General features: G+C 35.7%; 2 protein-coding genes across 4 annotated transcripts; both read right to left on the bottom strand.

The window, feature by feature from the left end:
* Window positions 1-1,045: 1,045 nt before the first annotated feature.
* On the bottom strand, window positions 1,046-5,506 carry LOC123215994 (beta-arabinofuranosyltransferase RAY1). Of its 3 annotated transcripts, none has more exons than XM_044636329.1 (6): window positions 5,351-5,506; window positions 4,947-5,272; window positions 4,454-4,706; window positions 3,603-4,367; window positions 2,882-3,128; window positions 1,046-2,554 (listed from the first exon to the last, which is right to left on the bottom strand). In XM_044636329.1, the coding sequence occupies exons 1-6, from the start codon at window positions 5,354-5,356 to the stop codon at window positions 2,115-2,117; spliced, it is 2,037 nt and encodes a 678-aa protein (XP_044492264.1). In that variant the 5' UTR covers window positions 5,357-5,506; the 3' UTR covers window positions 1,046-2,114. The 3 variants fall into 3 exon arrangements, with proteins under 3 accessions (XP_044492264.1, XP_044492266.1, XP_044492263.1); XM_044636331.1 differs by having other exon boundaries at window positions 3,603-4,373; window positions 4,454-4,565; XM_044636328.1 differs by having other exon boundaries at window positions 3,603-4,373; window positions 5,351-5,505.
* Window positions 5,507-6,155: 649 nt separating this feature from the next.
* On the bottom strand, window positions 6,156-15,098 carry LOC123215993. The gene is made up of 12 exons (XM_044636327.1): window positions 14,586-15,098; window positions 14,425-14,476; window positions 13,241-13,663; window positions 11,472-11,806; window positions 11,190-11,387; window positions 10,901-11,095; window positions 10,698-10,772; window positions 10,554-10,620; window positions 9,390-10,464; window positions 9,257-9,313; window positions 7,079-7,153; window positions 6,156-6,901 (listed from the first exon to the last, which is right to left on the bottom strand). The coding sequence occupies exons 1-12, from the start codon at window positions 14,964-14,966 to the stop codon at window positions 6,856-6,858; spliced, it is 2,979 nt and encodes a 992-aa protein (XP_044492262.1). The 5' UTR covers window positions 14,967-15,098; the 3' UTR covers window positions 6,156-6,855.
* Between the last annotated feature and the right edge of the window lie 114 nt (window positions 15,099-15,212).

The raw sequence follows: 15,212 nt of genomic DNA, 5'->3' as shown, positions 1-15,212 counted from the left end.
ATGCAAATGACAATATAATATTTATAGCTATAGAACGACATCGTCTGGTTTACTGAGCTATGCATTTTGATCAACCTCTTGATCATTAATAGGTGATGTCATGTTTGTTCCTTCTGGTTGATTCAAGTTCATATCAGAACATCAAGATAGTATTTGTTTATTAGTATTTTGTTTGGGGCAGAAAAGAATCCATAAACTAGACAGGAGATTGCAAAAAAATGTAAGGGGTAGTTGTCCCTTTAAATTACTAAGTATACAAGACAAGTTTAATTGTTTTATGCTGATTAACTTTTATATCTCCGAACTCTAACGGAACAAAAGGGGAGTTGATGGCAAGAATTCTTTCTGGGTGTGGCATATGGGAATACATTGAGAGACAATTTTGCTATGCATGCCGTTCTTTAGATTGAACTGCACAAACTACAGAATGAGAAAAAATGTGTCTGATACCTTGAGCATATGAATTTTCAGTTACTGATCTCATATGGGGTTCAATAAAAGTAAATCTTTTTGCAATTTGTGCTTGAGTGTGGAAGCTCTTGAAGAGGCATCACACTGTCCAAATTAAAGACATGAGTTTCTTTCAGCCCAGATTAGTTTATGCCCTTTAAATTTGGATTGTCAGAGATTGTAGATATTGTGGTCATATATATATATATATATATATATATATATGAGATGATTTATACATGGATCTTGACCAAGGTTATGTCATATATATTACATAATTTGGAATCTGGGATTATACCAAAACTGGCTCCTGCTAAGGGATAGAGAAAACAGGATTTTGTTTTCCTGTTGAGCTTGGGTATGAGAATTTTGTACTCTTTCAATGTTAAGAGATTTCAAGTTCTTTGGTTCAATATGAACTGTTGAAAACTGCTTCTTACTGAAACTGAGTAATTTGATTTATTGGAATTTTCGCTGAAGTTAAAGATTTGAGCTTCCAATGGAGACTGAAAAAACAGACTGTGTATTCTGGAGTGCAGAGCCATGGAGTTTCATGGGAAACTGATGATTTAGATATTCATTTGGTTAAAGATCATGGGGAAACAGAAGAATTCTAATATTTATAAGCCACAATATATAAAACTAAATATAATCAAGGAAGATAGTTCAAAAAAGAAACGTCAAAACGTTAAGAATTCAACTGCTTTTAAAGACAATATAACAGAAAACATAAGAGGTTTGAGCCGTCATGAACAGCGTCATGGAGAAACTTCTTGTACAGAGGTTAAACTTGGCTCCCAACTGGATCCAAGGCCAATTCTTCCTTTTGGAAGGGGTGGTATAAAAGGCTTCTTTCCTTTTCCACCTCTTCTCTTTGACTGTCCTGACCCTCTGCCCTTGGCAATATAAAATTCTTTTGCAGATCGAGCAGGTTCATGCATATTATCTCTCTTTGTATCCCAAGTGATCCTTGCATCTGACATATCTATGCCTTCCGCAGGTGCTTTGAATCTAACCTTACTGTGGTATCTTCGCTTCAGTTTCTTTGCTGTAGAAGTTGGAATCATATAATATTTCTGACCAGGCAATAGGTTTTCTTCGGGCCACAAAAGGGATTCATGGGGTTTTTTGAAAACTTCAGGTCGAGCGACACACATCCCAGGATATTTTTCCATCAATTGAGAAACAGAAACTTCATTTTGGTACAGCTCTTCTCGCCCACCAGCATGAACTATCCTCACAGAAATATCCTTTGATAGTGAGGTGGTGTCCAGAGATACGGGAGCTCCTCTAAATTCTTTATTTCTTCTGGAACTGACATCCTTTTGCCTGCCTCGCCCCAACAATTGACCACAAAGCTGCAGCATTGCTGGCAATCAGTAGCTGTCTGACCCAAAAATTTCATTAGAGTCTTCTTGCAGGGGAAGTGGAAACATCATAGCTTGTAAGTATTTCAAAATTCTCGGTACATTGTGTGGGTTGGTTATACCTTTGTTTCCCTTGGCCGGCTTTCCGTAATTTAATATTTTCTCACAATAGTAGTGATGAATCCAAGGCCCAGCATTGAAGGAAATATAAAAGAAAAGTATCTACATCTCCTTGCTCCCACGGTGTTACCAAAGGTAGCATCAGATAAGAATAAGAAAAATCACCAAGTGTCAAATTTAACTCATCAACTTGGTTTTGTGCCAGCTCTGTATACACATCCTTGTGGTAATGTCATACTCCCATAGGCCTGACAAGACCTGACGTTCCAATTTTTTTAACCTCCCACTGATCCAATTATTGTGAAGAACAAGACAACCTATCTTTGCACAGGCTCCTTTCACATTTTTCTTCAGCCACAAGTCTAAGTAAGCCCCATTTGGGAAAAGTTTTCTGTCCAAGAAATGAACTGTTAAGTTCGTTTCAGGCTCCACACATTTATTATCACCCACACGATTGGACCCACCTTCGCCGCATAAAGTGTCGTAGAAGCTTGGCTGCTCAGATAGGCCAGAAGTCGCAGCATGCTTCACCACTTTTTCCATAGCAGCAATTGTTAAATTATTAGAACGAGCAAAGTAGAAGCCAGAGTTCAGGCGTCTTGGCAGGTTTATAGGTCCTGAAAATAGAACAGCAGCAGACAGGCTTTGTGAGTTTATTTATTCATCGTCCAGTCCAGAAGGTTCACAGTTTACCACTATGTCATCACCAGAGTCATATTGATGGAGGAGAAACAAAATGCCAGTGATTATTTTACGCAACCAGCAACACTACTTTTTTACACCATACATAGAGAAAGAACAGAAGTTATAAAGAAGTAAATTGCATAATAATCCAATAAAATATCCTGTTAATCAAATCCCTTCACTGTACCTATACAAGCCATACTTAAAAACCATGCCACCAATGATTAATAATTTTAATTGTGCCAAGAGTGGGAAGTAACCTGTTCTGTTGTGCTCATCTGACTGTGCCGCAAGAACAGAGAGACCAAAAGAGTAAAGCAACGGCAATGGATTTCTGAACCAATACACATCCACATCACTCAAAAGCACATTGTATCCTAGCTTCAGTATCTGCAAAACTATTCTGGACTTCACTTTGGTAACCCTCTGAAAGCATTTTGTTCCAAAGTGGCAATCATTAAAGCTGATATTACTTGGAGCTGATGGATCATTGAAAACAGGCAGGCCCTAGCACAAAATAGAATCAACCAAAGTCTTGATAAACACCTCCAACAAGGTCAGAGGGAAAACAAAACAATGAAAATTTCAAATGCTATTATATATCACAGAGCACATAGAAGGGGCACTTCAATTCAGATGATTTACACTTGTGATATCAACCGTTTTTCACCAAAACCTTAGATTTTACTGACAGTCAGATGTATAAAGCCATTAAGGAGAATAATCCAAATTATAACAGCTTCAAGATGTTTAAAATCTTCCCATAAGGTGTCAACTACTGGCCCCCCAATTCCACAATGGATCTGATCTGCTTGTATTTCCTATAATTTTAGTGAAAGTGCCTTTCTTATGCTGTTAATTACTAAAACCTTGGTTTAACAGAAGTAAGCCACTTTCCTCTTTTTTTTTGTATTGTATTGTCCATGCATGTGTTCACACAATATTTTTTCAGCCACTTATAATGACCATAGAAGTTATTACCTGCAAGATTGAAAACTGATAGGTTTCATGGTCTAGTGCACAAACCACAAAATTAGTGACTCTGAGGAGGCGTAATCTGCATACCCAACTCATCAGCATATCCTTGTAGCTATATCCAGCAACTGCAAGCACAACTGTCCTATTCTTGTCTGCAACGACTGAAAGAAGTGACTCTAATGGAAATGGATAATCTAATGGAGCAGAGGTCTTTAACTGATCTGTGAGGGAGCAGTCTAATCTTCTGTTGGATGCTTCAGTATCATCAACACAAGCCATAGTTTTCTTTAAACTTGAAGAATGGAAGAATTTTTCCTTCCAGGTGAATGGCCTCTCATGTATAACTGGAAAAACGGTATTTTTTGCCATATTGACAAAATTATATTTCCCGTAGCAATTCATAACTTTTGCCAAACAAGAAGAATTAATTTCATGAAAGGAAGACGATCCATATAGCGCTCCAAGATGAGAATTGCCAACATATTCCCAGTTTCTCTTTTCTGCATCAGTAACATGGGATACTCTGCCAAACTGATTAGACCAATGCACAGGATCATTCAAAGAAAAACTTGAGACAGTCAAACTAGCATCAAACACAAATCTTAATTCACACAACAAGGCCTCACTAATGACCCAGGGGTTGTGAGTCCCCTTCCCAAACAAGAAAGGAGGGAAGACTCCATTGTTTAAGGGTAGCTCCCCACTGTTCCATGCCATTAGCATTTTCCCTTCACAAAGATTCCCCTGCTGACTCTGATCAAGAATCTCCTGAAACTGATGAAAAATAAAATGATGTCACTTGATTTCTCACCAATAGGTCATCAGCTTTCAATCTGGAGTATATTCCTTCATACCTCATGGGTTCTAACCCTTCTCCCATCCTTAGTTAGCCATTGTTTTCCATCATCACTCAAGTAGAATGGAAAACGGGAAACATTGTGTGATGAAGCAACAAGGAGCCAATCCCTGTTAATCTTGTAAGCACGATTCAGCATAAAAATGAAGTCAGGCAGGAGAATAGTATCAGGATCTATCAAAACATATATGTCAGAGGTAAATGCCCATGCTCTAGCCATCATCGAGTGAAAGAATGGAGTGCCAAGGAACCTAGAAAAGCAAGAGGCTAATGAATAAATAGACGTTCCTTGTGAAAGAAACAAGAAATAGCTAACATCTATAACACTGAGCATCAACAAGTTTACAATTGCCAAAATGGATAACATTTCAAATAGGGAAATTCAATTCATAGTACATTTAATAATGATAACCAATATATTCAACTAGGCGCAGTCAAATCACAAAAAATGCAAAACAATAAAAGAACGGTTAAAAAGCTGGTATGCTTACGTGAAATCAATATTGGGTTCAACCATTAGTCGGGAACCAAAATCCCTAGCAAAAGCAACCGCAGAAGGGTGTTGGGTGAAGAGAAGAACAGTTATTTGCGGTGACAGACCAAGCCAAGACCGCATAGCTAAACTCTGACTGGATCCAATAGAACCTATAAAGGGGGCAGGAGCAGTGAATATTGCAATTTTCGGACCGCTGTGATTAAAGTGGTTATGGTTAATTCGATCACTGTTGAAGATAGTTAAGTTACGAGTAGCATAAAAGTTGAGAGCAATGAAGAGGAGCCCAGATAGCCATATTGACAACACTCCCACTTGCAACACCTGTAAATCAAAAGAAAACAATTTCATTAATTAGACATAGACAGAAGACAAGAAGAGAAACGCAGAAAGGAACTGCACCTTCATTTTTGTTAAGTCAAGTTAATAGGAATGGAATAAATTGGATTCGTTTGTACTTTAGTAAAAGTAGAATTGGGTTTGGCGTGAACAAGAAAGAGTGGAACTTCAACTGAAAAAAAGTAGAAAAAAAAGAGCGGCTGGCAGATTGGCACCACCAAGACGGGGAAAAACCATTAAAGACATGTGAGGTTTGGCGTCATCGACACATCACCTCTACATTCTACATTTTTCAGTTGAAAAATACTGGTATTGGCATCAAGTTTTTTAATTAAAATGAAAAAATACCGTTATTATTATCATAGATGGCATGGCATGATTAACACTAGGAAATTACATATATTTCCGAATATAACCAGGTGAAATGACAATACTTCTCATTGTAAGAAATTTCTATATAAAAAATAATATATTTACAAAGCTTTATTTAAAAAAAATTGCAATGGGCATAACCTCCCCAATGGCATCTTATTAGTATCATTATTTCAAAACCAATCCTTCCATATGGTGATACATCACATTTAGTATATAAATTAATATATATTATAAATTCCTTTTCAATTTTTTTTTTTAACAAAATATCTTAGTTCAAATGAAATCAATCAAACCAAGTTTAAAAATCACTCAAACTCAAATCAAATCTATAATACCCAATTTGAATTCAAATCTTAAACTTAAACCCAAACTCGATTTAGACTGATATATAATATCACTCAAAGTATGGCAACCAAGTGACAAGTCTCAATATAAAAGTGAACGATATCATTGATAGAATAAACAATATTATTAGATGAATAACAAACAAATCTTTATCCGAACTATCAAATTAGAGATCCAACTCAAGATAAACTCATTCAAACCAATCCATGAATTCGAACCTAACCAATTCAAATAGGATCCACCCATACATCTTTGCTTCTACCAATTAAAAAAAAAAAAATAGAAAGGCTCCAAGCTAATCTGATATCAGTAGACCCATGATTAAAACAGCTACAGCATTGAAAGATTATCACACGATTAGGCAATGAATACCTTTCAATATGAGAAAGGTTTTGAACCAGCACTCCTAGTGTTATTCTGCGCAGAATTGGCCAGCCAGCAGCAAATCTACGGATACGGAGAAACATCGGAGAATCTGCTGTTATGATTCACATCTTTACACTAAAATGCTGGACTAGCTTTATATCAAGAACTATACATTTGCTACTGAAATACAGGTTAACCTAAAAAAATGTGCCAAGCTTAAGCCAAAAACTGAGATACAAATCTCTATTAAAACTCAGCAAGAAATAATACAAGCATATATGCATTATCATCTAGAGAACCATCCAAATTATACGGGACTTAAACTTCCTTAATAATGCATTCATTTCTCATTGGACTCATTGAGCATGAAATAGATGTATTAGCCAAATCTCCGGTTTCAGGTACATCGAATCTTCAGGTACACCTGACAAGAATTCTCTGTGCTTCAGAGATCAGATCAACACTAAAAATATAACCTCTAATCATCTCTGCCTCCTCACAGGTGATGTGGACCTTGACCTTCTTCTCCTGCCAAAACAAGAATTAATGAACCAAGCAAAATTGAAAGTCTGTCAAGAAAAAAAATACAAGTCATATATTTGGCATCCTGCTTCTTTCACCTGAGCTGCATACTGTTATAATGATGGTTGTGTATGTCTTATGATTAACATAATCTTAATCTTTTAATACAATGTAGTGACATACCTGGTTGTCTCAAGAGAAGAATAAGGAGAATGCCTGCGCTGAGATGGCCTGCTATGTGGTGACCGCATAACTTGTCTAAAAATGAAAACATCCATTATTCTGATTCGGTAAGTTCAATATATATAGTTCATGAGATATGCTTAGCCTTCTAGAGTCAAAACTTAATATCCAGTGTGCCATTTCTTATCTGACATTAATGACACAGGATCCAACTCATCAAAGACCATCAACAAAGGTAATTTTTTAGGGGAAAAAAAAAGGGGCATCTCAATGCATCCTAATAATGACCGTATAATTTTTTTTTACCTGAATCCAAAATATAAAAAACTTGGACTTTTTTAGCTTTAATATAAAATAGAATGTCTTAATGGTTGTATCTATAAGAACTCTTAAAAAATTCCACGAGCGATTCATCAATTTACATATCTTGTCCAACATAGCATAAACTTTTTCTCTTTATATTTCTTTGAACCAAATTACCAATCCATTTTCTTGGCTTATGAAATTAAACTATAAAATAATGCTATAAATCTAAGTAATATATCCAACTTCTCAAGTACTATATCTACATGACATTACTGTTTTGCTTAAACATCAACTTATCACATACACATTAGTGTTTATAAAAACACACATAACATTACATGACATACTTGGACAACATCACAGAATCATTGTGCTGTCATTCACAAACAAGTTTGGTTTAGAATATGATAATTTATTGGTTTGTAAATGTTTGTACAATATAAAATACTAAAAATATGTACACAACTTTTATGAGAACATGTGTACTAAAATGTTGATTTTCAGATGCTTTTGCTTTGTCATACAAAAATACTAATGTTTGGTCATAAGCAGGACAATATAAAAGACAACAAAATAACATTTCAGACACACACATTAAGGTTTATTTACTTCAATTGAAATTATTAAAAAAACAAACAAATGCAACCCTAAACTAAATATCCACCCAAAGTTTTTGCTGACATTGTCTTGTCTAGTTTGTCAAGTAATAAAAGAGTATAATAACTTACCATTTATTACTTAATAAACCAAGTTAATATCAACAATAAAATATTACAGTAATTTTTTATTACCAATTTAACGTGCAAGTAATATAAGAGGTAATATAATTATCATATTCTCTTTAGTTATTAAAATACTACTAAGATAATCTTAATTTTGTTACAATTTTACCCCTACTTAATAAATTTAATTAAACATATCAAGGACATATAAGTAAATTAATATCTCAATATTTTTTTTATTAGTACTAACCAAATAGAATAATTATTTATATATAACAATATATCCAAACACATTATTAATTTATCTTTATAGTAATATTTTACTTTTGATAATAAAAGATTCCCAAAACCAAACACATCCTAAAAGTGCAGTCCAGTAGTCAAATACATAAATAACCTTAATAATGAAATACAATTTACCTGAGAATGGAGTCAACTAGTCAATAACTATAAAAGCTTAATGTAAAATAAGATTACCTTAAAATGCAGTCAATTAGACGATACCTAAATAAGCTTAATGACAGAATAAAACAAAAAATTTATAATTGCAATAAACAAAGATTCCTACCACAAGAATCAAAATTCAGTTCACAAACTCAATGTCATTAATTTATCAAACAATTTCTAATGCAAGACGGGAACCTCATGTTGCTTACATGGATTTAATAAGAAGTCTTGAACCACACCAGATGCAACTTAAATCAAATTCCAACCAACAGATGAAAACTACAAAAAGATATCGAGAAGGGAGATGACAGGAGAAAAATTAACTAAACATGTATCAAGCATCTATCTAATTCACATGTCAGCAATAACTATTGATTAAATCATGCTCACAGCAGCATGCACTGAAAAAACAAAACAAAAGAACCTGACACAACTAAAATCATTGTCCTTCACTGTCCAATTATCATATTAACTAAAAAGATCCCAAGTTGGGATATTGCACAAAGTGGATTTAAACTACTGCCACTCAGTGATTCAAATGGTTGCACTCTGTCCAAAAAACATAAATACCTCAACCTGCTTGGTGAACTAGAATTCCAATGTTGAGCACTCATCACATATTATAAACTATGGTTTTCAACCTTTGAAGACACATACGAATAGTAACAAGGATAGAAGCAACAAAAATCTAATAAAAATTTACCTTCTCCTAGGCCTGTCAGGCGATGGAGACAAATTACGTTTTCTTGAATGTGGCTTCCTGCAATATATAACAGAATTTAAGATTCTATACACAGTACAAGGGGGAAAAATAGATAAAAATCTCAATAGCAAACCTTTTAGAGTCATGTGATGTATCATCACTTGACTCATTGGCCTGGCCAACTGAGCTGTCATTGCTGTTTCTACCCTTACTGCTAACTGAAGAGGAGCCCCTTCTCTTACATTTGCTTGAGTCACTAGTAAGTTTATTTCTAGATGAATTCTCCTCCTTTGACCATTTACATTCTTTATCAATAACTTCTTTGGTACTAGATCTATGTTGTTTCTCTAAATCTCTTCTATTCTCCTTGACATCAACGTCAGTGGATCTTTTTCTTGACTTGGATTCCTTAGTTTTTTCCTCAGGCCTGACATTGTAATCTTTCCTTTTATCTCTTGAACCATTCCGATCATCTGTCTTTTCCTTTCTTATATGTCTTTCATCCTCCCTCCTACGATTTTCATCTCCCTTCTCACCTGCACTACCACCAGTCTCTATTTCCTTACCTCTATCTTTTCTAGAACTCTTTTTACTATCAGGCCGATCATTTTCAACTGATCTCAATCTGTTTTCAGTATGTTGAGAATTATCATTCATTAACTCTTTTGAACCAAAATCTGCACCAGGTAGTTGAGGCTTCGTTTTCATTCCAATCTTTTCTCTTGATGTCATATTCAACCCAGAACCATTATTTCCATCCAGCAATTTTTTGCTATCAACACTATTTTCATTATCTATCTCTCTTGCACCACTGTTATTATTTTTGGATGTAGATGCATTACTTTTTCTGGGATCAAACTCCAAGTTTCTCTGGCCTCGATTATGCACCTCAAGTCCCACAGGTGAATTATCTTCAGCTGTATTATGTACCTCTTCTGGAAGCTTATCTATGCTTGACTGATGAACATCGTTATTTTTAGACTTTGGCATGCTGTGAATTTCAGCATCTCCAGCATCATCATCATCAGAGGCATAATTTGCAAGACCTAAAACATCTCCAGGGGAGCTGGAACCAGTATTTTCACTGGCTTCTTCAGTCTCCGGTTCCCTGGCTTTAACTGAAACTAGAACCTTCGCAGATGCCTTAGGAGTTGGAACAGCTGGAGGAGGTTGTGAGACTTTATGATTTGATATATTGTTGTGATTGACTGGAACAAAAAAAAACTTACATCACAAGAAAAATTTTTGGAATACAACAAGAAGTTAGCTGACTTCAAAGCTCACGCTGAGAATTCACCTTCAACTGTCAAATCATTTTCCATAAGAACTTTAGTTGCAATTTCATCAAAGAGCTCATCAGTAACCTGTTGAAAACATAACAATTATAACTATGAAAGTGAGACATTATATTAGAAAAACATAAGTCTTCAGGCAACTTAACCTTTAAAAGAACTTCAGTAAGGATGCGTTTAATTTCCTGGTTAATTGCTGCAGTTCTTGCTGCTTCCACATAATCCTGCATGGAGAAAACAGTTCAAATTCCAAAGACAAATTACATTGATGCAAATAACTATTTCACAATAATAATAACCCATTGAAAGAAAACTAACTCATCTGCAGGATTAACAGATAAAGAGTTAAAACCTCATCGTCATCCTCTTCTGTTGATTTAGAAGAATCAAGGCTTTTGCTATCTGCCTGATCACCTTTCCCAGATGGTCTATGAGCAGATTCATCATCGATGGATTCTGATTCCTCTTTTGGATTCTCGATAGATGACTTTGTGATGGCAGCTTTATTCTTAATTATTTCCTCTTTAAGCCAGTTAGGCACAGAAGCCTAGTAAAAATTACATGGGTAGCTCATATGTTGATGCGCAATCAAGAATGATTATGAAGATATTTAAATTCAACCAGTGTAAAGGAGTAATAACCTTTTTAGGGCGTTCAGAAACACTAGAAACCGCATACGCATCCACTGGGAAAGCTGTTGAAGGATGAAGTGCAGCTCCTGCACCAAGGCCAAAAGCACTGGTAGATGGAATTGCTGGCTGGAATCCTGGACCAGGAAACCTTCCAAATTGAGGTGCAACAGGCCCAGGAACTGCAGATATGGTCAAGGAAGGATCATGCTGAAAAATAAAGCATATTCATGTAAGTGTAATCCCAACAATTGACATATGTCAAAGGAGTACTCACAAAATCAGAATCATCACCTGTGGCCCTGACTGATAAGCAGGTGGAATTGGAGGAAAACCTACACCAGATGCAACTGGAGAAGTCCATGAATTAACAGAAGCCAGGGCTGCAACAGGGTCAGCACCTCTTAGTGTTCCTACTGAGTCATGATGAGCAGCATAACTAGACTGCAAATGAATATCACGATCATGGTTAAATCTACACGCAAAATCTAATGGTTGATCACTAAGATCCACCATTGGATCAGCTGCTTGATTCCCAAAAGCAAAGGGCTGCCCTTCCTGAGCAGAGGATATGGGCATAGGAAATGATCTATGCAAGTGTTCCTTTTGATCTGCAGGCTCTTCTTTAACTGCCATTGTGCAAAAAGTCAAAAAGCAGGAAAGAAAATATAAAACAAAGTTACAAAACATCATAAGCAATAGAATTCAGTTCCATTAGCAATTTGCTAGGTGTGATGAAAAGCACAAAACTTCAGAAAAAATTTAGGTTCATAAAATTTTAGGTCCTGAAATTCAATATACACATAAGGATAAGAAACTCTTTTTCCTATGCAATATACCCAATTTTTCTTTATTATAAGCTACTAGTCTCTATCCCTATTTTACAGCAGAACAATATGAAATGACTTTTAAATCCTGGTTTGTTATGTATTATAATTATAATTCGCTTGATATGCCATAGAATCCAGGCATCTGATGGGTGTTCTTATAATGATGAAATAAAATTAGATCCCATTTTGTGAATCTTTTTCACATCATTATATTTTGTTGAAAACATAAATCCACATGGGGGATTGAACCTGCAGAACAATATGCCAATTTTAAATGTTATAGTATTCTAAATCACATAATTATAAACCAAATAATCTACCCCTATGTTTCAATAAGATTTTAACTAATAGAAGGAACTAATTTTGATTAGGAGATAAACAAACCAAGTATATAAAAGAACTAGAAAAAGAATGTAGAAGAAGAAAAATAATACATTTTATGGGGTGGAAGTTTTTATGAATCAAAAGACCTGTGATTATTCTCTTTAGCTTCAATCATTCAGAGTTTGAACTTCATCTAATTTTTTTTTCAAAGAGGCAAGAAATCGTTCTCTACTAGTATATCCTTTCAATTTCAAGGTTCCTAGAAATCGGCACCCATATTTTTTTCTATTTTCCCAATATCTTGCACCATATTTTCTATCTAATAAAGTTCCATATTACTTAGACAATCATATATCTTTCAAAGAACCAAGAGCATAACTCAATAAGCCAGAAAGCGGGCATAGAAAAAAAACCTAAGTGACATACAGTTCCCTCCTTGTTCACAAATATCATTTTGAACCATTAAATTACTATCATAGGGATTTAGACTTTAAGTACAATAAAGCATCCAAACAGAAGACTAAGCTCTGACGAAGAATGCTCATATTGCCAACAAAATTAGGGGAAGGAACACCTCAATAGCATGAATGCTTAATCAATTACTTTCAAAATAAACAAATAACATGAAAAACAGCAAAATCTTGATATGGGAGTATTAATTCTCCAGCCCCTGTCCAAACACAATACAAAAAGAAAGAGTTCAGATGAAACAAGAAAACACTAAAATCACTGAGGTTGAAAATGCTATAATCACGAAATATTTTCACAAAAGTAGCTCCAAGAAGGTTGAATTGATGAGTGAGTATCAACACAAAGAAGATAGTGTCAACTAGAAAAAGATGAGGTCGATAGAAGTAATGTTGAGCACAAGCTTCACATGCAAGTTCAATATGCTCAGTGTATTATTACCTGTAACAGAAGAATAACTACAAGGTACCTCCTGCTGATGAACAGATGGACTGGAATGTAAATTTTCTTGATGAGGAAATCCAGCATTTGGTTCTACAGCTGAAGATCCATCATAGGGTAACTGCACATCAGGAGTATATGAAGATGGAGCAGAACTTATAGATGCATTCTCCAGTTGATAAGCAACTGGTGGCTGCTGTAAAGATGCAGCTGGAACTGGAAACTGTTGATAACCAGATGCAGGAAGTGAATGATGTTGGGTATCTACATAAGAAGATTGCGGATACTGATCATGGTAATGATTTTGTTCTTCTGGTCTGGAAACAAGCGTAAACTGGGAGTGGAAATGCTGGTTCTCCATTGCAGCCCTTGCATTGGCCCATTCTTTAGCCTTGGCAGCCCAATCTTGTGCACCACTGTGGGCTGCCATTACAAGAATCATTTAAAGGTAACTAAAAAAATTACTGAACCAAATAAAATATACATAAAGAAAGAAAGAAAGAAAGAAACACTGAGATCAGAATCACCTTTTACCAAAATTCTGTGAAGATATATATATTTCAAGTGAAAAAAACAGAATGGACAATTTTTTTACATACTTACATTCCTAAATTTTGAAGACCCTTAAAGCCATTGTCAGCACTCACCAAGAAAGCATGAAAGTATTAAGGTTGTTTTGGCAGCATGCACATGAACCATCATTTTGATTACTTAGTGTATTAATTAAAAGGTATAGATGCACCCCAAGGTTTAAGCTTAGTGGTAAAAGCAAGAGGTGAAGAGTTCAAATTGCCTTGTGCAACCTACTTGGAGTATAATATTCAACAAAGCTTCCAGTTTGAAGGGTCTAGAAGTAGCTCTTAATTCATAACTCAATGAACATGTAGCAAAATATAGACAAAGAAGCTTCTACAGTTCATGATAGAGTGATGGACTTGCTTTTAAAATTCTGATGTTCTGCCATAAATATCACAATGAGATTTATTGTTCCACAAATTTCAGAAAGTCCATGATAGAGTTGGGGCAAACCGATGACAGGTCTAATATGTTATCATCAGTCCAAGGACAAATCAATCACAAATTACATGACGCCGCGACAATAGAATTGAATTGCAATAAACCAGACCACAGTAATAACAGTATAGCGAACTTTTAAATTATACAATGGAAAAACATCTACTTACCGCTGTAATCCCAGCTTTGCTGGTGATGGCCCCAGTTCGGATTGCCCCAATCCTACCAACATTGATTTAATTGATAAAGTAAAAGAAACGCATCGCCAGATATTTTAAAAGAGAGAGAGAGAGAGAGAGAGAGAAAAGGAAAAAACAATGAGGTTAACTACCTGATTGGGCTGAGGATAAGACTGAGAGATCTGCGAAGGCGCGGGAGGACGAGGAGGAAGAGCGTAGTTGTTGTTGTGGTATTGCACAGGATAAGGAAGCGGAGGAGGTGGTGGAGGAGGATAAGAAGAAGCGGGAGGGGTAACCCACTGAGAGGGAGGAGGAGGAGGAGGAGAAGGAGAGTGAGATGAAGGATGTTGGTAGTGGAATTGATTGGAGTACCATTGGTTGCCATGTGGATGGACTGGCGGTCTTGGTGGTTGCTGCTGCTGTTGGTAAAGGAAATGATGGTGAAGATGCTGATCCGCCGTGGGTGGTGGCTGTTGAGGTGGAGGCGGCGGCGGCGGTCCCATATACCGGTGGGGCTGTTGATACGCGTCCATTTTTGTTTATTTTAGGTTCCTTCTAGTTGAACGACGAATAAAGAAAAGGAGAAGCGATATTTTTCGGACGAGCAGGAGCAGGTGCAGTGAATCACAGTGTAAACTGCTGTTGGGGATTTTTACCCCGTGAAGAGGCGAGAATTAGTGCACAAGCTTATATTGGGAAATTATTTTTACGAGTATGATCAGTGGGATAATATTTTATTATTAAAATTAAAAATTTATTTAAATATTATTTACGTTATT

This window comes from Mangifera indica, chromosome 5, assembly GCF_011075055.1.
Source record: "Mangifera indica cultivar Alphonso chromosome 5, CATAS_Mindica_2.1, whole genome shotgun sequence".
Taxonomy (NCBI): domain Eukaryota; kingdom Viridiplantae; phylum Streptophyta; class Magnoliopsida; order Sapindales; family Anacardiaceae; genus Mangifera; species Mangifera indica.
Note: the sequence above shows the minus strand (reverse complement) of the source record. Positions and strands in the feature narration are given on the sequence as shown.

What these genes read in the sequence shown, in the direction of transcription:
- LOC123215994 (XM_044636328.1), bottom strand. An exon ending in GAACCCAATATTGATTTCAC is followed by an intron (nt 4,707 to 4,946) that starts GTAAGCATACCA and finishes TTGCTTTTCTAG; the next exon opens with GTTCCTTGGCACTCCATTCT. An exon ending in GAAGGGTTAGAACCCATGAG is followed by an intron (nt 4,374 to 4,453) that starts GTATGAAGGAAT and finishes ATTTTTCATCAG; the next exon opens with TTTCAGGAGATTCTTGATCA.
- LOC123215993 (XM_044636327.1), bottom strand. Translation starts at nt 14,966, where the DNA reads ATGGACGCGTATCAACAGCCCCACCGGTATATGGGACCGCCGCCGCCG. An exon ending in TAGTTATTCTTCTGTTACAG is followed by an intron (nt 11,807 to 13,240) that starts GTAATAATACAC and finishes GCACAATGGCAG; the next exon opens with TTAAAGAAGAGCCTGCAGAT. An exon ending in AAATGATTTGACAGTTGAAG is followed by an intron (nt 10,465 to 10,553) that starts GTGAATTCTCAG and finishes TTTTTGTTCCAG; the next exon opens with TCAATCACAACAATATATCA.